This window comes from Falco peregrinus, chromosome 2, assembly GCF_023634155.1.
Source record: "Falco peregrinus isolate bFalPer1 chromosome 2, bFalPer1.pri, whole genome shotgun sequence".
Taxonomy (NCBI): Eukaryota; Metazoa; Chordata; class Aves; order Falconiformes; family Falconidae; genus Falco; species Falco peregrinus.
The window spans coordinates 95,732,122-95,753,119 of record NC_073722.1 but is presented as its reverse complement, the minus strand read 5'-3'; the positions used below and the strand labels follow the sequence as shown (position 1 = coordinate 95,753,119).

At 52.7% G+C, this 20,998-nt stretch overlaps 3 protein-coding genes across 5 annotated transcripts in view; 2 read left to right on the top strand and 1 right to left on the bottom strand.

Moving 5' to 3' along the window:
• The window catches only part of SETD1B (SET domain containing 1B, histone lysine methyltransferase), a 53,371-nt gene extending 46,474 nt beyond the window's left edge, over positions 1 to 6,897 (top strand). For all 3 annotated transcript variants that reach the window (XM_055795874.1, XM_005237622.4, XM_055795875.1), the window contains 5 exons: positions 719 to 885; positions 1,178 to 1,309; positions 1,948 to 2,067; positions 2,451 to 2,588; positions 3,322 to 6,897. In XM_055795874.1, coding sequence (XP_055651849.1) covers positions 719 to 885; positions 1,178 to 1,309; positions 1,948 to 2,067; positions 2,451 to 2,588; positions 3,322 to 3,495 — 731 coding nt within the window. In that variant the 3' untranslated portion in view covers positions 3,496 to 6,897. The remainder of the gene's footprint in view (positions 1 to 718; positions 886 to 1,177; positions 1,310 to 1,947; positions 2,068 to 2,450; positions 2,589 to 3,321) is intronic.
• A 2,647-nt stretch (positions 6,898 to 9,544) lies between these two features.
• Positions 9,545 to 15,500, bottom strand: HPD (4-hydroxyphenylpyruvate dioxygenase). The gene is made up of 14 exons (XM_027787042.2): positions 15,395 to 15,500; positions 15,135 to 15,161; positions 14,306 to 14,368; positions 13,468 to 13,572; positions 13,234 to 13,276; positions 13,061 to 13,143; positions 12,844 to 12,933; positions 12,614 to 12,717; positions 12,374 to 12,451; positions 12,049 to 12,211; positions 11,629 to 11,700; positions 10,843 to 10,965; positions 10,584 to 10,700; positions 9,545 to 10,423 (listed from the first exon to the last, which is right to left on the bottom strand). The coding sequence occupies exons 1-14, from the start codon at positions 15,395 to 15,397 to the stop codon at positions 10,313 to 10,315; spliced, it is 1,182 nt and encodes a 393-aa protein (XP_027642843.1). The 5' UTR covers positions 15,398 to 15,500; the 3' UTR covers positions 9,545 to 10,312.
• A 1,027-nt stretch (positions 15,501 to 16,527) lies between these two features.
• PSMD9 (proteasome 26S subunit, non-ATPase 9) lies at positions 16,528 to 20,552 on the top strand. Its single transcript, XM_055797508.1, has 6 exons — positions 16,528 to 16,729; positions 17,073 to 17,175; positions 17,984 to 18,177; positions 18,671 to 18,772; positions 19,305 to 19,393; positions 19,731 to 20,552. Exons 1-6 carry the CDS (start codon positions 16,616 to 16,618, stop codon positions 19,756 to 19,758), a joined length of 630 nt encoding a protein of 209 aa, XP_055653483.1. The 5' UTR covers positions 16,528 to 16,615; the 3' UTR covers positions 19,759 to 20,552.
• Positions 20,553 to 20,998: the final 446 nt, after the last annotated feature.

Sequence of the window (20,998 nt, the reverse complement as noted above, 5' to 3'; positions counted from 1 at the left end):
TACAGCTCCACTGTCCTTCCAGCGATGAGCAGGTGCCTTCTGCCTGCTCAACACTGTGAGTCCTTGCCAGGCCAGCTGCAGGTTTTCTTGACTGATGGGGACGGTGGGGTTTGAAACATCTGTGCAAGGTCTTACCCTTCCCATCAGGGTCTGAAGGAACTCATTTACCAAAGCCGGTGGAGAGCAGCGTCTCTCTCCAAGCCCTTTGGGCTAAGGAGCGTCTCTCGTTCATCTGTGTTGCTCCTGGCCCTGGTCGGTGGGGATGATTGCTGCCGTGAGATCAGTGCGGTGTCTTCAGGGCTTCGGGTGGCTGCAGGGGGGTTCTGGAGGCAGAACAAAAGTGTGTCACTCAAAACAGAGAAAATGGTACATCCAGATGGCTGGGCAGCTGCTGTCTGTGTACGTAGTGGGTACTGTGGGAAAATCCTTTCTCAAACAGTTTTCTCTTGACAGCTTAACCTTTTTAAGTTTAAATTTTCATGATCTCTTTACTTCAGTTTCCAAAAGCGTGGAGCGAAGAAGAAAAGACTGTGCTTGGTTTTCCTGTAGGCATGTGAGCTTCAGTGGTGTTTTTTTATTTTTCGGTAGTATTGTAATTTTTTGCAACCCCCCCCAAACCTTCCTAATTTTCCAAACTCCTAGCATTAGCTCCATGTAGCTGTAGCAGGTTTTGTCTGATAGCCACTGCTGGCTGTGTTTCTCCTTAACTTCTTTCCACCTACTAGTTTTTCTACTCCAAAGAAAAAGAAGCGGGATGATGGGATGCGGGAGCATGTGACGGGCTGTGCACGAAGTGAAGGCTATTACAAAATTGATAAGAAGGACAAACTTAAATACCTCAACAATAGCCGAGCTTTTGCAGAGGAGCCTCCAGCTGACACGCAGGTGAGGAATTGTCCTCCGCTGACTGCTGGGGTGTGAATGGGATGTCATTTTATATGGTGTCATGCACAGTGGACGCTTCCTGCCTTTTGGCAAGGAGGGAGGTGAAGCTGTTGCTATGCCTGTGTCGAGCTGGCCATCCGGGAGCTGCTAGGGAGGTGTTAGTGTTTGATGTGGGATGGTTTAGGAGGCCAAGCATTCTGTCCTGATGTGTTGTAGCACAAGGGATTGCTCGCAGGGAGGCTGCAGGCTGTTGGGTCCATCAGGTCAGCTTTGATCACCCGTTTGTTCTCAGGGTATGAGCATCCCTGCTCAACCTCATGCTTCCACGCGGGCTGGCTCCGAGAGGCGGTCAGAGCAGCGCAGGCTCCTTTCCTCCTTCACTGGGAGCTGTGACAGTGACTTGCTCAAGTTCAACCAGCTCAAGGTAGGTTGCCCCGTGGCTTGCTTCTTTGCCTGGGGACTGGTTGGGAGCAGGCTAAGGCTGGGGTGGGGACCTCCTGCCCGTTTGGTCTCCCCTTGGTGATGGCCGTCTCAGCCTTGGGCACGGCTGTGTGTGCTGGAGGGCTGAATGGCACCTGGCTCTCCTGTAGTACGTGTGTTATTCCATGTAATACAACTGGATACAACAACTTACTATGACATGTAATACAAATAAAGAACAGGAATGGAGCAGTCACAGGGAAAACGTGACACTTAGCGTGCTCACTTGTGAGAAGCAAACACTAGCTGGCTGGCCCATGGCTATAAATTAAGTATATGACGATTACAGGGCTTGAGCCCTAGTCAGAACCATCAGGGTTACGCAGAATGGAGACCGATGGCCTCGAAGGGTCTGTCTCCCCAGCGTATGGTCAGTGGTAAAAACCCAAGTGCTGCAATTCTGTGGGACCTCCTGTGACCTCCGTCCTGCCTCAAGATAGAAGGGAGCTAATCAGGTTGGAGCACCCCAGCACTGCGTGTGGCTTTGAGCGTGCTGCAAAATGCTGGACCCAGGGACGGCCTTTCCCTTTCTGTGCTGTGGCTAATTCAGGGTTGGGGTTTTGGTGTGTTTTCTTTGTGCAGTTCCGGAAGAAAAAATTAAAATTCTGCAAGAGCCACATTCATGACTGGGGCCTTTTTGCTATGGAGCCCATTGCAGCTGATGAGATGGTGATTGAATACGTGGGTCAGAACATCAGGCAGGTAAGCTGGGCTGTGGGTGAAATCCGAGCAAAAACCAGCCCTGAAAGAAGTGCTCGAGTGTGACAGTGGGGGTTGGAATCCCTGCTGTAAGGTGTTAGCTGCGTCAGCTAGGCGGAGGTTGGCGTATGAATTGGAGGTACAAGGGTGGGATTTTCAACAACCTGTACAAACTAAGCACTCAAATCCTTAGGAGATAAGCAATGAAGAAGCCCATCCTGAACTTTAGTGTTTTCAGTTAGGGCTGCCTTCTCCTGGTGTGTTTGGGGTCCTGCATCTGCTGAGTGGCACAGGCACAGCTCAGTGTGTGGATCTCTGTGTGTAGATCTCTGCTCACAGATCACTTCTGCAGCGTGTCCTGACACTACACGTGGGGTTTTCTGCAGGTCATTGCTGACATGCGTGAAAAGCGATATGAGGATGAAGGCATCGGAAGCAGTTACATGTTCAGAGTCGATCATGACACCATCATCGATGCCACGAAATGCGGAAACTTTGCCAGGTTTATTAATCACAGCTGCAATGTAAGTATCAAGTTTTAGCATGTAATTGTACTCTGACATACTGATAAACCCGCTGAGTCCTTGCTGACTTTGATTGAAGCCATGTTCAGAAGTAACAGAGGGTCACAGGGTTATGATTAAATGTTAATAAGCTGCAGCAGATCAAAGCAGAGTCTAAACTAGCATAAAGATATGTAAGACACCTGAGAAATGAAACATGCAGCGAGACAGTGCACTCAGAATCCTCCTGACTGTGTCGGAAGACCCTGATGGACACTGTTCAAACATACCTAACAAACATTTCCTTAAAACAAACCAAATTTTAGCACTGTTATCCTGTGGGAATGGTCTCCTTGTAGTGTCCACATGGGAAAAGTATTCCCTGCCCCAGCAGGCAGAAGAGAAGCTGCTTTCCCCTCTGCTCTGTGCTGCGGTCTATACCCAGACTCAGCTGCTTGACCAAATTATTAAGCATTAGCCTGTGACAAACTTGGTGGAGCATCATCCAGGCTCTTTTGCACCACAAATATCCACGTTCTGGTCATTTCGGAGGAGCACAAGCAGGGCTGTCTGTTCTCTGGCTTCATGCCTCCCTCTCAGCTTCCTCTGGGTACGGCCAGGCTCTGGAAGCATGGCTGAGGCTGGCTAGGGAAGGGACTGCCCTGCTCTGGTTTAGCTTGGAATAATTGTGTGGAGGCTAGGAAGCCATGGCCATGGGGAGCCTAAATCATTGCCTGTTCTGTCACCCTTGCAGCCAAATTGTTATGCTAAAGTGATCACAGTGGAGTCTCAAAAGAAGATTGTCATCTACTCCAAACAGCACATCAATGTGAATGAGGAAATTACCTATGACTACAAGTTTCCAATTGAGGATGTAAAAATCCCATGTCTATGTGGCTCTGAGAACTGCAGAGGAACCCTGAACTGAACTCGAGGTTTCTCGTCACACTTGCACCTTCGGCCATGTCAAAACTGTGGTAACCAGGTGTGGTTGCACTTTGCCAAAAAAAGAGGAAAAAAAAAAAAAAAAAGAAAAAAGGAAGAAAAAAAAATTTAAAAAGGAAAAAAATACTAAAAAAAAAATAAGAGAGGAAAAAAAAGAGAAGAAAAAAACCAAGCAAGTTTCGCACTTCTGCCAGGATCATGAATGAAAGCAAAAAGCGCACATGCTTATGAGGACTGTTCATGTTTCAGGTGCTCTTTCCTTTTCAGATCCAACACGCACACAAAAAGGTGACTACCATTTTGTGGCATGGTCTATCCAAACACTAGCTTCTCTGTTCAGTCCCTACATTAATGCTCCATAATGGGATAATGGTACCTTTTTTTTTTAATTGTTGTTATAAACCTTCATCTTTTCATAAATGCTGCTACCTTTTTCTCATCAGTTTTGTTGGTTGAAAAAGACATTCAACGTTTAAATGTGAAGCAGAGACTGAAAATGCCATATAGGATTTGTTGGGAGCTTGATTGGCTGAAATTGCACAGATTTCTCAGAGTAAGCTGTAAATAAATGTAAGGTTGATGTTACAGAGCAAGCCAGAGGCTTGAGGGTGTGTGAATGGGTGTGTGCGTGTGCTTGGGTGTGTGTATGTATGGAGATATGCCGCAATGAGACTATAGGTGAACTGTCCTGCCTTTTTGTTAGGGATGAGCCTGAACAAGTCCCCTAAGCCAGACATCCTGGGGAAGAGTCAGGTCAGCCACAGACCTCAACTTAGCGCCTTAGGCTTGCCTCTCGTTTTCATATGCCATGCTGGTATGTTGGGGAATCAAAACCTCTGCACCCATACGTGGAAAAAAAAAATACAGGGATACTGCAATCACTGGGAAGAAGTTGAGTCAGTTGTGCAACTGTAGCTTCGTGGCACGGCGTGTGGCCTTTAGGGATGCTTGTTTCTTGGAGAACAGTTTGTCTCACATGCAAAAAAAAGGCTGAGGCTGGAAACGAGCAGACAATTCAGCCCATGTTTGCGCTGTAGGAATCTGACCCTCTGTGTAAGCAGACACGACGGCCCACGTTTGTATCGGGATTTTCTTTCTGTAGATGGGAGGCAGGCTGGTGTGTGTCATTAATTTTTCTCATTTGCGTCTGCATTTCCCTGCCCTTCCAGCATGTTACGTAGAGTATTTGCTCTGTCCTTGAAAGTGGGAGATGCCTCCTGTGATAGGAACGAGCTGTGCCGTGCCGCTCTCCTCCCTCTGTTACTCAGTAACTTGGCCTGGGGTGGTCCCATCCCTCCAGTAAGAACACAGTAGAAGTGTCCCCAGGGGTAGGCTGCGGGAGCAATCCTGTTCTCCCCCATCTACAGCCTGAAAATGAATGCTGCTTTAAATTTGGAAGGCGTATTTGGAAGTTATTTTTCGATATATTTTGTCCTTGTAGATGTGCTGAGGTTGAAGGTTGCAGTTCTTCGAGAGGTTCCACTTAAAAATGGGGCAAACCACCAAAGAAATAAAGTCTTTGGATGGGGTCTGGAAATGTTACATGACTGTTCAGGTATAGACAGGATCAGTTTCTCAACTTGCATTGAATTTCTCCTGCTTTAAAAGTAGAGGTTAGTTGTACTAAAATCTTTTTCATTGGCTTGTAAGGGGAAGTTGCAATGTCGTTATGAAATAGGAAGATAAATCTGCATAACTAAACATCATCTTCCCGCAGAACAAATTGCACAGCTGTATTCTTGTAGCCTTCCAAAATCAGTGATAATTGCTACATGACCACAGCTCCACAATCAGAGGTTACAACCTTGCAAAAGAGTTTCTTGGAAGTTTTTTCAGCTGTTCCGTGGGAACTGCCAGGCCTGCATTGCGGAGCGGAGCTTGTAATGTAGGTTAAACCTCTGCATCTGAATTTCTTCTTCAGACAAAAGGCCTGAAAGAACAGGAACACACAGACTGCTACAAGCTGCCTTAATACTGCCTGTATTTCTGTCTGAGGGCAAGGAAATAGTCACTGAGATTGGACAGTCCGTAGTCTCATCTCTGTTTTTGTTTTGTTTCTGTTTTGTTGTTTCCCCCGCTCCTTATAAATCTCTCCAGCAATTGGGTAATGGTGACCCAGAACCTAAAATTGAGAAGCACAACGAGTTTCTGTCATTGAACATGGGTTGTAGCTGCAGCAATGGCAGAAGCATTTGGGAGTGAAACTAGCTGCTCAGTTTATTTTTTATTTTTTTTTCTAAATAAGGTTCATCATGTTGTGTTGACGCTGCAGTTGGCATCTCTGCAGCTTGGCCTTTTACTTTCAAAGTTTTGGAAATGCACAGAAGTTTCCTGTGTTTCAGAACTGAAGCCCCTGCCTGTGGCAGTTCTGCTGATGTCCTTGGCTGCCTTCCTCTCCGGTCCATCAAACCAGCGCATCAGCAGGGTTTTGTGAGGGCAAAGACACCCCAAATGGCCAAACCCCTAAGTAACTGCTGACAGTTTTGTATTTCCTGGCATATCTGTGTGCTCTGGACAGGATTAGCCCCTGCAGTTTGCCTTAATCTTTGTTGAGAAGAGGTGGGGAGGCAGGTCACTGTCTTCTGAAACAAGACGCTACAGGCTGGGATCCTTCTTTTTTAGGAGCACCAGAGGGATTTGGGTGCCAAAGACCATGAGCACCTAAATCACTTGGGTAATTCAAAAACTGCCCGTAACCCATCCCCTTTTTAGGATCCCAGAGAAATAACAGAGTTTTTGGAAGAGCTGAGCTCCCAGTAGCCCCCCAGGAGGAGACGGAGCTGTTGGACCCGCAGCACTTCTGAAAAATCACGTTGATCTGGTCTCAAAGCCAAACCTGAGGCTTCTCTTTCCTTCTCTGTAAATCCTGGCTTGCAGAGCCCTACCTGCACAGCTTTTGTCTCAGACTGTGGAGCTGCCCTGTCCCCAGAGCAGGTTGTTTTACGGTGGGGATGAGAAGTCTGGTTTGGTGATTTCCATGAGCTGCCACAGTTGCCTGTGGCTGCCCTGTCTCTGCAAGCCGGCAGGATCCTGGTGGGTCAGGGGAGCCCTGCAGCCACAGAGGGGGTTTGGAAGGCAGCCCTGCAGAGAGACGCCTTCAAATCCCTCCTGGGTACCCTGGCTCGTACTTTGGAAGTGGGGAGAGGAGAGGAGAAGGGCAGGAGGTGTGAGATTCACACACCAGCCTGGTCCGGACCCTGCATTCGCCTCCTGCGGTTGGTACAGGCACTCTGGCACCCCATGGAAACGGCAGCAAAGACTAAAAAACACAAACCTCACCAGCACGTGCTGCTTGAGAGAGAGATTTACTGAACTTGGTTGGTTTGCTGAAAAGCCTGTCCCTGGTTTATTTTCACTGAAATTAAAATCTAAGACAAAAAAAAAAGAGAGACATTGACTCTGCTCCCCATAAAGTTGTATCTTGCTAGGTGAAATGACCCGAGAGATCAGTGCAAAAGTTTTGGAAATGTACCTGAAATCTTTAGTTTCCCAACGTGAAGCTGGCTTGGGTTCAGGGTGCAGATGCCTCCGCAGTTGGCGTCGCTCAGAAGCGTGCTCTGTGCTTGCAAATCCCACCTGCTGCTGCCCGGCACCGGCATTTATCTGTGCGGTTCACATCCCTGTTTGCAATCTGGGCTGTGAGTATCGGGGGGGCCAGGAGGGGAAGGGGCTCATCCTGCAGGTATTTATATTGTATAGAGCAGCTTATTTCTACAAGGAAAAAAAAAAAAACCCACAAAAAAACATTTTTAAACTCCGACAAAGTATACAGTAGTTTCAGTTCCAGTTTTTGTGACCTTTTTCAGGGATCATTTCAGTGCATTTCTGTATAAAATAAAAATTTAAAGGAAAAAAGGATTTTGAAGTATATTAAAAAAAAAGCATCTTCTGTACATAAGCAAACTCAAGAATCTTCTCTTCAAACACTGTTTCTTGTAGAAACATGTTGAAATTTTTTTGCTGATTTCTTTGTACTTCAAGAGCATGTAAATAATTTATTAAAAGTGACTATTGTAATTTGGAGTTCTTTTTAAACAGATCCCAGCTCTAAATCACATCGAGGAGATGGGGAGGAAGAAGGACTAAGTATAGCAAAGGAGCTGGTGGCATTTACAGCTTGTGTCAAGCTTTGTATAATGTAAATTCTGTATAAATATGTTTTTTGTCAAATAAATAGATGGAATTAGAAGCATTAAGAAACTGAAGACAAAAAAATTGCCAAGTCAAGGCTTCTTCTTCCCCTCCCCCGCCCCCAGTCTGAAACCTAATGTGCAAAATCTATTTATTTCAAGCGAGGAAATGTGTACAGTCTAATAGACAACCTAAAATGTATTTAAGCAAGTTTGCAACTGGATTTTTTCAATTTAATATTTGTTTTGTTTTTATGAGTTTCCTCCTTAATTGCCACTGTAGTATTTGTCCAAGTGAAAAGAAATACATTGTTAACGGACACTCTAAAACAAATGGGCAGTTTTAAAAGCAAAATGGAAGAACACCGGGCTCCCAATCCTTGCAGTTTTCTGGTTCTATAAACAGGTTGTTTTAATTCACAGTGTGAAAATAAAGGGCCTCCTTTAAAAGGAGGCAGGTAAAATGGTTTGCAATAAATGAAAAAAAAAAAAATATTTTTTTTAAGTTCCTTAAAAAAAACCCAAACAACTCTGCTTTGAAGATTTAGGATTTCTGCTTTTTCTTTTGTTAAGCAAATTTATAAATTTAGGGATGTTTTGTGCATATAGAATCTGTCACCAGTATGTATCTTGTTTTGAAGAAAGTGTTTTTGTTGTGGATGTGTCATGCTGTATATATTTGTTCATATTTTTGTGAATTGAATACTATGTACCATTGTATTATAGTAACTTTTATAAAGCAAACCATAAATATACTGACTTTTCTTACAGAAAAATTATGTCGTGCTTAATGTATAGCCAGGGCAGCTTTTCACTTTCAGACCTGAGCTGGGAACCGGAGAGCTCAAGGAACCAGATCCAGAAAGAACACTCCAAAGAACTGATTTTCAGCAAAGTTTACTGAAAATAGTAATTCTGGTGGGCAGAAAATGACTTGAAGCAACATTATATTGCACGAAAGAAATGCGTGAGTGATTTAAGTTTATATACTTAGCGAAAATTTTCTTCTTACTAAAAATCCTGGTAACCCTTATGAGCTGAAGAACGGCCAGGTGCTGCCCCCCCCCCAGCCCCGGGCTGGGTGTCCGTAACCCTCCACCCTCGGTGGTGCTGCCTGGGCAGGGGGGCTGCCCTGCTCCTCCAGCCTCTGCCTTGGATTTTTTCAGAGTTCACTTATTTAGTTTTTAAATTATTTTTATTTTATGGAGGCAAAAGCCCGTACCCTATGAAGCAAGGTGTTAGCGTTGCTGGTTCGGGTGATGCTGTAAGGCTGATGGGGCTAGAGGCCTTCTGCTTTATTTCTTTTATATCGGTTTATTCAAATCTGAAATGAATTCTATTACCTGTGGTTTACAGGAGGGGGGGAGCTGCTGGGGTTTGATGCGGATGAAGGCGCAGCCTGGAGCCACGAGCCCCCCACCCTCCCTGGCTGGTGGCTGCCGCTTCTGCAAACGCGGCGATGGTCGGCGCGGCTTCTCTGGGCTTGGGGAACAGAGGTACCTGGAGCAGAGCGGGATGGAGCGGCTGGTGGAGGAGGAAATGGAAGAGATGGGAAAGCCTGGGCTTCCTGGCTTAGTTCTCAGCCTGGCAGGGCTGCCGTGGGGCAGGGGGCAGCCGGGGCTCAGCCTGGTGGGCAGCCAGATGGAGCAGGGGCTTGGGCTGGTGGAAGGGCTCGTGCCCGAGGAGCCTGTCCCCAGCCAAGGGCTTGGGCTGCTTGGCCTTTGGGCAGCTGTGACGCTGGGAACGTGGGGAGCAGCGGTGCTTACAGGGGAGGCAACGTGCAACAGCGGGGGGACCCCGAGATGCTCTTCAGCAGTCGTGTGCTGAGGCCTGTGGGCCCCCCGGGGAGGGTTTGACCCGCAGGTGCAGAGGGCTCCCCGTTAACTTACCAGGCACTCAGGCTGTGACAGAAAAGGCTTTTATTGTGTTGGTGGGGAGAAAGTCCCCTTGCAAAGGACAGTGACAATACTGTGATGTCCAGAGGGGAGTTTGCACATGCAGCTGGGATCTGAGCCAAGGAGTCGCTGCCAATGCCAGCAATTGCTTCTTGAAACACGGGAGAGACCCCAACCCTTCATTAATTCAGGAATTTACAGGTATTAGAGTGAGATGCGTTGCCTTGGGAAGGCTGAAATACGTAAATTTGATTGAAGTCTCATTCCATAACGTTATAGCTACCCTAAACCCATGTGTTTAAGCTCGGAAAATTCAAATTCAAGATTGAGTCTGAAAGCAATTAAAATAATATCTTACAAAATGAGATGCAGAGAGGCAAACGCCTCCATGCTTTCCTCTCACAGCTTCCCGCGTAGCTAAAATTAACAGAAAACTTTTGATAAGACTAAATTTAAGCACTCCCGGTTGTTTCTTCTGTCTTCCTCCGTAGCTTCGTGTCTGTGGCACGTGCCTTGAATCTGCCCTTTGTTAAGCACTCGATGGTTTGGATCAGATTAAACTGCTTTTTTAAGAGCGTTGTTTGCTATTTCCCATGCTCCCTCTCCTAAGAAGTCACGGGAGGGCAGCGCCGGGATAGGTGTTGAGTCCTTGTGCATCTCCAACTTGGCAGCAGCATCCCTGGGTGTAGGACACTTGGGGCTGGGCTATTTACCAAAACATCGGCTGTTTGTGAATCAGCTCGTTAGGGGCAAGGGCAGCGTTTTCTGCCATCCTCTAGATGCGTTTGGTCTCCCCGTTGGGCTCCAGGACGGTCAGGTTTCCTCTTGCGTCTTGATCCATTTCTATTGCTTCAAACAAAGACTTGAAGTTCCCGGCACCGAAGCCCTGCAGAGATGACAACTTTAGGGATGGAGGGGACAGCAGGGGGGTCATCAGCTCGGAAGGAGCTGGGGAAGAGCACCCCGGAGAGCTGGCTGGGTGGGTGGTGGTGCTGGACAGCCCTGAGGTCTCAAAGCCACAATCGTTGTGAAATCTGCAAACCAACCTGGTGGTTATGCCGCTGGATGACCTCCAGGAAGACCGTGGGTCTGTCTTGAACTGGTTTGGTGAAGATCTGGAGCAAGTAGCCTTTCTCATCGAAATCCACCAGGATTTTCAGTTCCTGGAGAAATGAAACTGGGTGAGAGCTTGTAGACCCACAGAGGAGCAAGGGGATCCCTCTGTGTCATACATCCCTGCAAAACACTTTTGGGAGCCACCCAGCCCCGGGCAAACCTTTTCCCTCGCGGGCTGGTCTGACTCACCGCCAGCTTGTCAATATTCTCCTTCACTTTGATTTTGGCAGTTTTCAGCCTCTCCCGTAGCGTCTGGTAGTAGTTGGACGGCACATCCATGAACTGCATGCCCCGCTGCTTCAGGTTGTTGATCTGCAAGGCAAGGGAGACCCCGGTGTGGGCCAGGAGTGGGTTTGTGCCAGGAGGGTTCCCTGGGACGGACGGTGCCGGGGGCAGAGCCATATCTGCCCATGACACTGGCCAACCTCGCACATGGGGACCTGTCCCACCCTCTCGCTTTGGGCACCAGGAACGGGAGGGCCCAAGGTGCCCTCTCCAGACAGTGCAGAGAGTTGGCCACCATGCAAGGATGCTTCATCCCACCCTGACCCCCCCATAACTTTTGGTCTGGAGAGGAGCGCAAAACCAAGGGCTCAATAGCAGCTGGGTTCAATCCAGAGCAGCCCCTGCCCCAGGCAGAGGTGGGTGATGTGCTACGGGCTGCTCGAGCTCCCCGCTGGCCACCCGCCAAGGACAGCACGTGCCATCGGGGTCCCTGCAGACCCCAACTGCTCTAAGCTGGAGGGGTGGGCATCTCCCAGCAGCTCGCAGGCAGATCCCTTCCCATCTCACTGGGCAGTTAATCCTGGTTGTAAGTCAACCACGGTGCAAAGCTTGCTCAGCCTGCCTGTGTCCTCACGCCCCGATGGGGGGTCATAGTCCACCACCGTGCTGGGACGAGGACTGTGCCTGGTGGCCGGGGTGAAGGCACTGGGGTGGGATGAGCTGGGGCAGGGGCCGCGGGGCTGCACTCACTGCTGAGATGATGTCGGAGGTGTTCAGCGCGATGTGCTGCACTCCGGCCCCTCCATAGTAGTCAACATATTCCTACCGGGAAAAAAAACGTCACCACATTGGTGTCAGTGCAGCCACAGTGTGCAAAGGGCTGGCTGCGGGCTTCAGAACAGGAAAGCAACATCAGCTCCGGGACACCACGAAATGAAAAAAAAAGACACAACTGGTGAGATCGGGGTAAACCAGCTCCATCCCAGTGGCCTCCCCAGGGCTCCACAGCCCTCAGCAGACCGAACAGAGCCAGGGCTGCTTTCCCCCAGCCACCTCAGCACAGCACATCTGCGCTGGCATCGAGTCGCTGACCCCTTGGTCCTTCTCCTCCACCAAAGCCCTGCCCGAGGTGGTGGCAGCCCAGTGGATCACCCACCGACATCCCCTCACCTGAATCTGGGATTTCTTCTTGCCAAGCGCCGGCTCGTTGATGGGCATCTTAATGGTCTCTTCGTAGTTGGTGACCACGATGGAACGCAGGGCACTGAACTCGGTGTGCAGCTGCTTGTCATCCACCGACCAGAAGCGGTGGAACAGCAGGTTCTTCTGGTACCTGCCCAGGCCACAAAGGGCACAATCGAGTCCCCTGCTCCATCCCTGCGCTAACGAAGCTCCATCTGCCTTAACTAGCCTCAGCCACCACCGTTGGAAGCGGCAAGACCAGAGGAGCAGCGCTGCTGCTCCATCCCCCCTCCCCAGCCCTCCCCACTCTCACCACTCCGCCACTGGGACCATCTGGAGGTCAGGCTGGTTCCCCACAACGTGGTCGATGAAGTTGAGCTTGGCGCTTGGTCTGGGGGAGGAATACGGGGGTGGCTCTAAGCTGGGCTCGGAGGCTCCCCACAGTGCGGGGGGCTCCGGGTAAGGCAGCAGGGACCTGTCTGGCTCCTTGGTGGGACATTCCACTGGCATGTGGTGGCAAAGAGCTGGGCAGGACCCTCTGGAAGGTACTCACAACTTTGGCAGCAGGGGGTCCTTGAAGAGGGGCGGGTGGTACCCAGGTAGGAAGAGGCCCTTGTAGTTGAGCTTTTCTATCAAGGTGTGGGTGGTGTCACCGTACTGCGAGAGGAGGGGAAGCAGTTGCGTGGTGGCCTCGGTGTTTTGGGGATCTCCTGGGTCCATCCTGGCCCCACAGACCCCACTCAGATGTGGGGGCTCAGCCTCCACAGCCCCCCTGCCACTTACCGTCTGGATCACTGCAAACTTCACCTTCCCAAATTTGTCCTCCTCCACCCAGGGCTCCTTCACCACCACGGCTCCACGCTCCCTGGCTTTCTGGGCAGAAGGAGAGAGACCTCCCATCCTGCCGCAGCTCCCCTGGGCTGGGGGGACACATCCCAGCACCTCCCCACTCCCACTGTCATTTTGGGGCTCTGCAGGAGGGGTTGGAGGGACTGCCTACCTGCACGATGAAGTCGCAGTCCTCCACTTCGAAGGCGATGTCCTTCACCCCATCACCGTGCTTCACCAGGTGCTCCCCCATCTCTGCCCGGAGCAAGAGCGGCGCACGCATGAGCAAGGACGCTTCGCTGTGCCGCGGCCACTTCCCGCTCCATCCCCCACTGCACCACCTACCCTCATTCCCCGGGTTGAGAGCAGACGAGAGAACAAACACGATCTGGCGAGGAAGAGGAGAGTCGAGGGATGGGGACGTGGTGGTGCAGCTGCAGCCCCAGCCCGGCACAGGCACCGCAGTGGGGTTCAGCGGTGCCTGCGGGTTTCGGCAGCACCCGCGTGCCGACACTGGCTGCTCCTCCGCTGCCCCCCGCCCTGGCAGCAGCACCTCTGCGAGGTGCACCAGGCCCTTACCTTGTCCTGCCTGATGGCGTGTGACACCACCTCCCTGCTGCCCGTCTCCAGCCCCCGGTACGCCAGCTCCTCGAAGCCCAGCTTGTTGCAGTAGTAGGATGCAGCCTGCGGGCAGGTGAAACCATGATGCTGGTGGCCCCCAGTCCCACGGGGCTCCCCCCCGGCTGGGGCAGCACTGATAGCCCAAGGGGAGCAGCACCACGGTGTGTGCATGTCACGTGTGTGCAAGTCACACATGTGCGTGTGTGCCTGGGGAGCAGCTGAGCTTTCCCCCTTCCCTCTGGCAGCCTGGGAGGAGCGAGCAGAGGCATGGAAGGGCCCACATTGGGGGAAACCCCCCAAATTCAGCGGGAAGCGCTGCCTCCAGAGCCCTCCCACACACAGGTGCATGGCCATCAGCGGGCGGGGGGCTGCCACCCGGGGGAACGTTTCTGCCGCCTGTTCATCCGTGAGGCTGGGCAAAGAGCAGCTCAGGTTGAAGCAGAAGGGTTTTTAGCTTGCTGGTGGCCTTTTAGCAGCCAGAGGTGGATAGCTGCTACCACAGTGGTCAGCCGGTGACCTGCAGCGTGTGCCCGGTTGCATTTTCCAGGCGCCTCCCACTCCCCGCCTGGGCAGCCACCCCTGACCTTGCGCAAGGGCCCGCAAGGCCATCGGCCAAGGACCGTGTGGTGGGCACAGGCGCCGAGCCAGAGCCAGGCTCTGGGACGCCAACACGGCCCCAACGTGGTGGGCTGCCGGGACAAACCGCCCTCCTGGCAGCCAATAACCGGAGCGTCCACCCTGTGCTGACACGGCGGGCGCCCACCATGCCACGTGCACCACGTGCACAGGCTCTCACCTGCTTGGCATTACCGACCCAGAAGGTGATGGAGTGGAAGTGGATGAAGCGGCCTCGCAGGGGCTAAAGGGAAGGGGAAAACAAGACTGAGAGCCACCGCCGCAGCCCTTCCCGCAGCGCTGCGGGACTCTGCGGCAGGGAGAAGCGGTGGCTGCGGCCCTGTGAGCGCATCTCCTGCGGATGTGTCCGAATCAACCAGGTGAAACCCCTGCTGCTGCCCCCAAACAGCCACTTTCTAAAGTGCTTTAGAGCCGTGCTCCTGCTCCACGCCTGGAAGGTGCAAAGACTGCAAAGGCTGCAGTCCCGGTGCTCCCAGCGCTCACCATGAGCAGCCCCCGCAGCAGCTGCCCACCCACGAACCAAACTGTTAAACATTAATTCTCCTGCAAAACACTCTTACACAACTGCCAGGACCGGGACAAATCCCCCGTCACTGTTCCCTGCCGCCATCCAAGCCGCAGCGGCCACCACTTGGCTGTGACACCCACCCACCATTAGGGAAACGCTTTATGGGGGAAAAAGGTGGCAAATAGGCGCAGCGTTGGGTAAGAAATATTGCAATAAATGAGGATTCTGCTTAGGCGCTGGGGTCAGCTGGGAAATACCCATCATCTCCCATTTGTCGCTCCCCTCCCAAACCAGAAAGAAAAAGAAAATGAAAAAATTCCTGTTATTAACGCACGGCCTGTGTAGCCCAGCTGGACAGCGGTTTTAATTCTGATTTTACCAGGTGATCAAGGAGTAGGGAAGGAGGTGTCATTTGCACCGACACAGCTGACCCATTGCAGTGGGCAGCGGGGCAGGACCACGGCCACGGAACGGCTCTTACCTTTTCACCCTTGTCCGTGTAAGACGTCTAAATGAGAAAATGAGAAAAAGAGAGATGTTAGCGGGTCGGGAAGGTACCTCTGTGCCCTGGCAGCTCGGATCCAAAGGTCAGTGCCCAAGGAATGGCTCTTCTACACGACTTCCAGCAGAGTCACCGCAAAGCCCAAGTCCAAGCAGGGATTAAGCCCGGTAAAGCTCCCGAGATATCCTGCACTGCCGAGCCCTGGCCCGTTACATGAATCCCCACCTGCTGCCCCTCACCATTGCTGTGTCCTGGTGCCCCGGGAGCAGCAAAGGGAGCGCCAGGCCGCCGGGACGTTTAATATCACGGCGGGATGGGGGGAAGCTCCTCCTCTGCCCCACCTTCTCCCACCCCCAGCCCCAAGCTGCACCCAAGCGGGTGGCTTGGCAGGGCCACGTCCTGGGTGCTTCACAGCCCTGGCTGGGCACAGCGGGTTCGGCGTGGCAGCGGTGACCCCACGTGTGCCCAAGTGTGCCAGCATGTGCCAGGACACAAGGCTCTGTGGTGTGGGAGCCACACACTCCCCCCCCCCCCCCCCCCAAAGCCTCCCGGGCCCCACTGCGTGCTGGGACCGGGGGGGGTGATGCAATGGTGGCGGCACATCACCCCCCAGCCCACCCACCTGCCCCTGGGGACGTTCACCCCATGTGGGGGGGCACATGTCCTGTTGGGGCCAGTGCCAGGGACGGTGTGCCTTGTGTGGAGCCGTCCGTGTGCAGGGGGGCCACCACGCTCACCAGTGCCGGGGCACCGGGGAGCACCGGGAGCAAGCGTGGGGGTCTGGTGGCGGGGCTGTGACCCTGCTGCCAGGCTCCCTGGGGACACGGGGGTCACGTGCCACCCCAGGCACAGGGCACAGGCTGGGGGAGCCAGCAGCAGGGACGGGGCACCCCAGCACAGTTGTATGACCCCACAGCAGTGACCTGCTCTGCCACTGTGTCACCACCAGAGCGGTGTCCTCCCACGGCACTGCCACTGGGGTGTCACCCCATGGCATCACCACCGCTGCATCACCCCATGGCACTGCCACCGCGGTGTCACCCCATGGCATCGTCATTGCTGCATCACCCCATGGCACTGCCACCGCTGTGTCACCCTATAGCACTGCATCTCCCCATGTCATTGTCACTCCGTGCCACCCCCATGGCACTGCCACCATGGCGTCACACCACCCCATGACACCATCACTGTGTCACACTCACGGCCCCGCCCCCACAGTGTCACCCGACGACATCATGACCGTGCACCATCCCCTGTCACTGCCACCGCCGTGCCACCCCCAGGACACTGCCCCCAGGGCGCCGCGTCACCCCATGACGTCATCACCGCTGCGTCGCCCCATGACATCATCAGCTCTGCGCCACGTGGCGGCCCCGCCGCTGCGTCACCCCGCGGCGCTGCCCCGCCCCTCCCGGCCGCTGCGTCGCTGGTGCCCGCCGGCCCGGGCGGTGGTGGCGGCCATGGCGCAGCCGGGCGGGGGCCGCCCCGTCACCGTCAGCGACGTGCAGCAGCTGGTGCGGCGGAAGGACGAGCTGGAGGCGCAGATCAAGGCCTGCTACGAGCTGCTGGAGGGCGTCAGTGCGGGCCGGGGCCGGGGGGCTCGGGGCCGGGCTGTGGGGACGGCGAGAGGGGTGCTCAGGCCCGGGCCCGGTTAGGGCCGGGGGAGAACTCAGGCCCGGGGCCGCTGGGGGGGGCTCAGGCCCGGGCCCGGGGGTCCGGGGGGGGTGTTGGGGGGGCAGGCCCGGGGCCGGGGGAGACGGAGAGAATCACAGACCCGGGACCGGGGGTCCGGGGAGGGGCTTAGGCCCAGGCCCGGGGGGGGGGAGGGGCGGCTCAAGCCCGCGGGAGGGGGGGCTCAGGCCCAGGCCCGGGGGGGAGCTCAGGCCTGCAGCCCCACGGTCGCCCCTTACCCCGCAGCAAAAGGGCGTGGGGATGCACGAGCCGCTGGTGGACGCCGAGGGGTTTCCCCGTGCTGACATCGACCTCTACCAAGTGCGCACGGCCCGGCACAACGTCATCTGTGAGTGGGGGCGAGGGGGGCCTCCACTGGGGGGTACAGCAAAGTGGGGGGCCCTCTGTCGGGGGGGGACATGGGGGGGGCCCTCCATCAGAGGACAGCTGCCCGACCGGGCTGTGGGGGCTGCCTGCGGGCTCCTGCAGCCGAATCCCCCCTCCCAGTTGCAGCCCCGGCACCAGCCCCTTGAGCCCCCCAGGCAGGAGCGGGGGCAGGTGGGCTCCCTGCCCCGGCTGCTTTGTGGGGACGGCTTCGCTCAGTGCCGGCAGCAGCGGGGTGGGCTTGGTCAGTGAAATGCTTCTGTCCCTGTCGTGTTGCAGCGGCGCTGGAATTCTGCTGCTGCTGCTGTGGGGGTTGTGGAGTGTAGCGAAGTGCTGTGGGGTTTGCAGAACAACCTCCGAGTAAAAAAGAGCAGCTGGGCATTTATGGCATGCCAGGCTTACCCCGTGCCCTGCCTTTGGGGGTGGCTTTTGCCCCTGATGGCAGAAAGACTTGGGTGCTCAGTGATTTCTAGGCGGTTGGGGGCCTCCGAGCCCTCCGTCTTTGCATGTTTACTGCAGGTTTTGGGTGGTTTTTTCTGTCTTGCTTCTACTGATACGCATCTGTGGGGCCACGTGCACGGGGCTGGCAGCAGGACCCAGCAGATACACCAGCAGAGGTTATTACTCGGTGCAGCTGAGAGCCCTGGACACCCAAAATACTGTTCTCTGCACAGTCGCAGGGCAGAGCACGTGCTGAGAAAGATCCCTTAGATATCACCCGCTCCTGCTCCCTCTGTGCTCATGGCTGCTCCCTGCGCTAATGTCACCCGCAGGTTTGCAGAATGATCACAAGGCCCTGATGAAGCAGGTGGAAGAAGCCCTTCACCAGCTGCACGCCCGGGAGAAGGAGAAGCACGCCAAGGACGAGGCGGAGGCGCTGGCCGAGGCCATGAGCCAGAGCCAGAACCTGCCACAGGCTTTTGCCAAAGTGAACACGGTGACTCCAGGATCTCCTGCAAGCATCTCCGTAAGTTGGTGGGGTCTGACAGCTGGCGGGGAAGGCTTCATCTGCACCCAGAGAGAAAACATTGCAGATGGCTTTCTCTGTCTCTTAATAATAAATGGGAATAAGTTGGGGGGTTGATTAGGACGTCTTCCTCCCACCCTTTTTTTTTTTTTTTTTTTTTTTTGTCACGCTCGGACATGCTGTGAATAGACTAGTCACTGTACAGTGGGAGGAGTACTCCTCAGCTGTGTCATTGCACCGCACAGCTTGTACCAGGCCTCACTGACCATTCCAGCCTCAGTGTTTCTCTTCCCATAGAAGAGGGCAGAGGAATGAGCACTTACTCCTTTCTAAGGGTGTGGAGAGGGTGTAATGTAATTCAGTTGCCTGAGTGGTGAGAGGAGCAGTGTCACAGCACATCTCTCTCCCTGTGGCTGGGTGAAGGGTGATGCTCCAGTGGTACTGCCTGTCTTTGAAGAAGGCAGATGCTCATCTCTCTTCTGTCTTTGTCCAGGGACTTCAGGTGGATGATGAGATTGTGGAGTTTGGTTCTGTCAATGTAAACAACTTCCAGAACCTGCAGAACATCGCCACAGTGGTGCAGCACAGTGAAGGGGTGAGCTCATATCTGCTGCAACTGCATTCTCTTGTCTGTCTCTGTTAGCCACAGCTTTTTTTATGGAACTTATAGATCTCTGGGATCATCATTTCCACATGAGAGTGTTAGATTCAGTCTGTGCCGTTGTAGCCTTGTTCTCTCACAGCATTGAGCTAATTCTTGCTGGATAGAAGAAAGCGGTGTGTGGTCTTTGCTGTGAGCATCACATTGTCTGTTCTCCCCTGGGGACTCCCTGCAGCAGCAGGCTGTGTTGCTGTGCCACCCTTGTGGACTGGCCAAAGCAGCTGCCAAAGCCATCAAATGTGTTACAGTTGAAACACAGAGATCTCCTGGAGATATCTCCACACAAAATGCTCTCTTCTTTCAGATCTAGCTGCAGGGATGGGAGTGGGGCATGGCTGAAGAGCAGCTCGTCTCTGGGCCTGATGTTCTTCCAGTACTTCAGCAAAAGAAGGAAGACTAGGCTTGGTGATGGGCTGTTGTCATCTTTTTTCTTTTTTTTTTTTTTTTTTTTTTTCCTCCCTTTCAGAGACCCCTGAGTGTGACTGTGATCCGCAGCGGCAAAAAAGTGCACGTGGGGCTGACTCCAAAGCGCTGGGCCGGGAAGGGCCTCCTGGGGTAAGCTGCTGTTGCGCTCGCTAGAACGGAGGAGGCTTTCACCCAGCTGGGAGCACACTGCCTGCAGCAGGGCTGGCTCTGCTTTGCTCTCAGTGTGTGTTGCTGCTGGCTCTGATGGCCTTCACTGGGGGGGTACCAGCTGAGGGCTGGGGGCTGAGAGTTCCGCACAGCAATGTGGGGAGGCGAGTTGCGTCAAACACAAGCACTGGGAGGGGGGACTCAGTGGCTAGTTTGTCCAGTGGAGGAAGGTTGTGACAGGTCTGATTCATCCCACGTCAGATCTATGCCTGTTTGAGAACTGAGATTTTAACGTTTCTTCTACCCACTTCTTTTTCAGCTGCAATATCATTCCCTTGCAGAGATGACTGTTGCTTGGAAAACAATAAAGCTGAAGCTCATGCCTGCTTTCTTGACCCTGATCTGGTTTGAAAACTTCTCCACGTGTTCTTGCTGAAACAAACATTTCAGAGGCCGTGATTTCTAGGTGCCAGGCTTGCTGAGTCTGAAGAGATTCTGAGAGCAGGGCCTGCCTGCATTTCAGGATTGCACTGGTTCAGGAGTCGCTTGCGGAGTTGCAAAATGTGGCTTCTCATCTCTTACACCTTGTATCAGTATGGAATGAGGCTACAGAGGGACCCAAACTTCACTTGACACAGGCTCTAAAGAGCATGAAGTACTCTTACTTGGTGATAACAGAGCGTTGCCTTTCCTCCCCCATAAAATTCCTCACCCAACATCTTGTAATACACGCTAAGAACTCCTGGAGCACTTTTTGGTGTCTGTAATAGTAGACGACAGTCAAGAAATATGCAAGTTTGATATTTTATCTCCCCCGTGTTACCGCAACTTTTGAAGTCACTAAACATGACGAAAGAATTTTTTGAATGCCTATAATTATTTTAAGTTAATGAGATAAGGAATAGGGGGCTATAATTCTGCTTTGGTTTATTTCTAGTAGCTTGTATAGTCATGATAAAAGTACTCCTAATCTGCCTTCTTTTTCTCTCTTTTTTTTAAATTTAAAAAATTTGTTTATTTGTGGTAGTTGGTTTTAGAGTGTATTAACTCTTTGAGGGGATTTTGGGGAGGACTTTTGTTTTGTTTCCAGTTGAACTTCAAAATACTTTCCCAGAACAATAAAACTTGAGTAGCACCTCTCCATTCTTGTAGAAGTTGTTATTTTGGGCAGTAACTGTGGGCTCAGTTGGGTGGGTTAAATGCAGATCTGCACAGACACAAAACCCCAACCTTCCAGAGCTGCAGGTAAGGTGCAAGTCCTTTGTTAGCGCTTTAGGAGCAGGTTGTAGTGTAAGTAACCTAACACATCACACATAATGAGTGATTTCATTATAATAGTTACTAACCAGACCTGAAATAGACTGAAAAAGTGGACTAAACCCCAGACTTACAAGTCACTCGCCCAGGGTCTGTGTTAAACTGAGTAGGTTTAATCCTTTGATGTTTAAAGCGTTTGTGTTTCAGCATATAGGCCAAGAGAGCACAGACTCACTGAAATGGTAAAGCTTCCAAGCAAAGCTCCTTGCTCAGTGATTCCTGCAGGCTTTGTGGCACTGCGGAGGAAGCATTAGCTGCAGCAGCCCATGG

What these genes read in the sequence shown, in the direction of transcription:
- PSMD9 (XM_055797508.1), top strand. Translation starts at nt 16,616, where the DNA reads ATGGCGCAGCCGGGCGGGGGCCGCCCCGTCACCGTCAGCGACGTGCAG. An exon ending in GGCCCGGCACAACGTCATCT is followed by an intron (nt 17,176 to 17,983) that starts GTGAGTGGGGGC and finishes TGTCACCCGCAG; the next exon opens with GTTTGCAGAATGATCACAAG. An exon ending in GATCTCCTGCAAGCATCTCC is followed by an intron (nt 18,178 to 18,670) that starts GTAAGTTGGTGG and finishes GTCTTTGTCCAG; the next exon opens with GGACTTCAGGTGGATGATGA.
- HPD (XM_027787042.2), bottom strand. An exon ending in ACACGGACAAGGGTGAAAAG is followed by an intron (nt 14,369 to 15,134) that starts GTAAGAGCCGTT and finishes CCTTCCCTTTAG; the next exon opens with CCCCTGCGAGGCCGCTTCAT. An exon ending in TCCAGCGGCATAACCACCAG is followed by an intron (nt 10,424 to 10,583) that starts GTTGGTTTGCAG and finishes TCATCTCTGCAG; the next exon opens with GGCTTCGGTGCCGGGAACTT.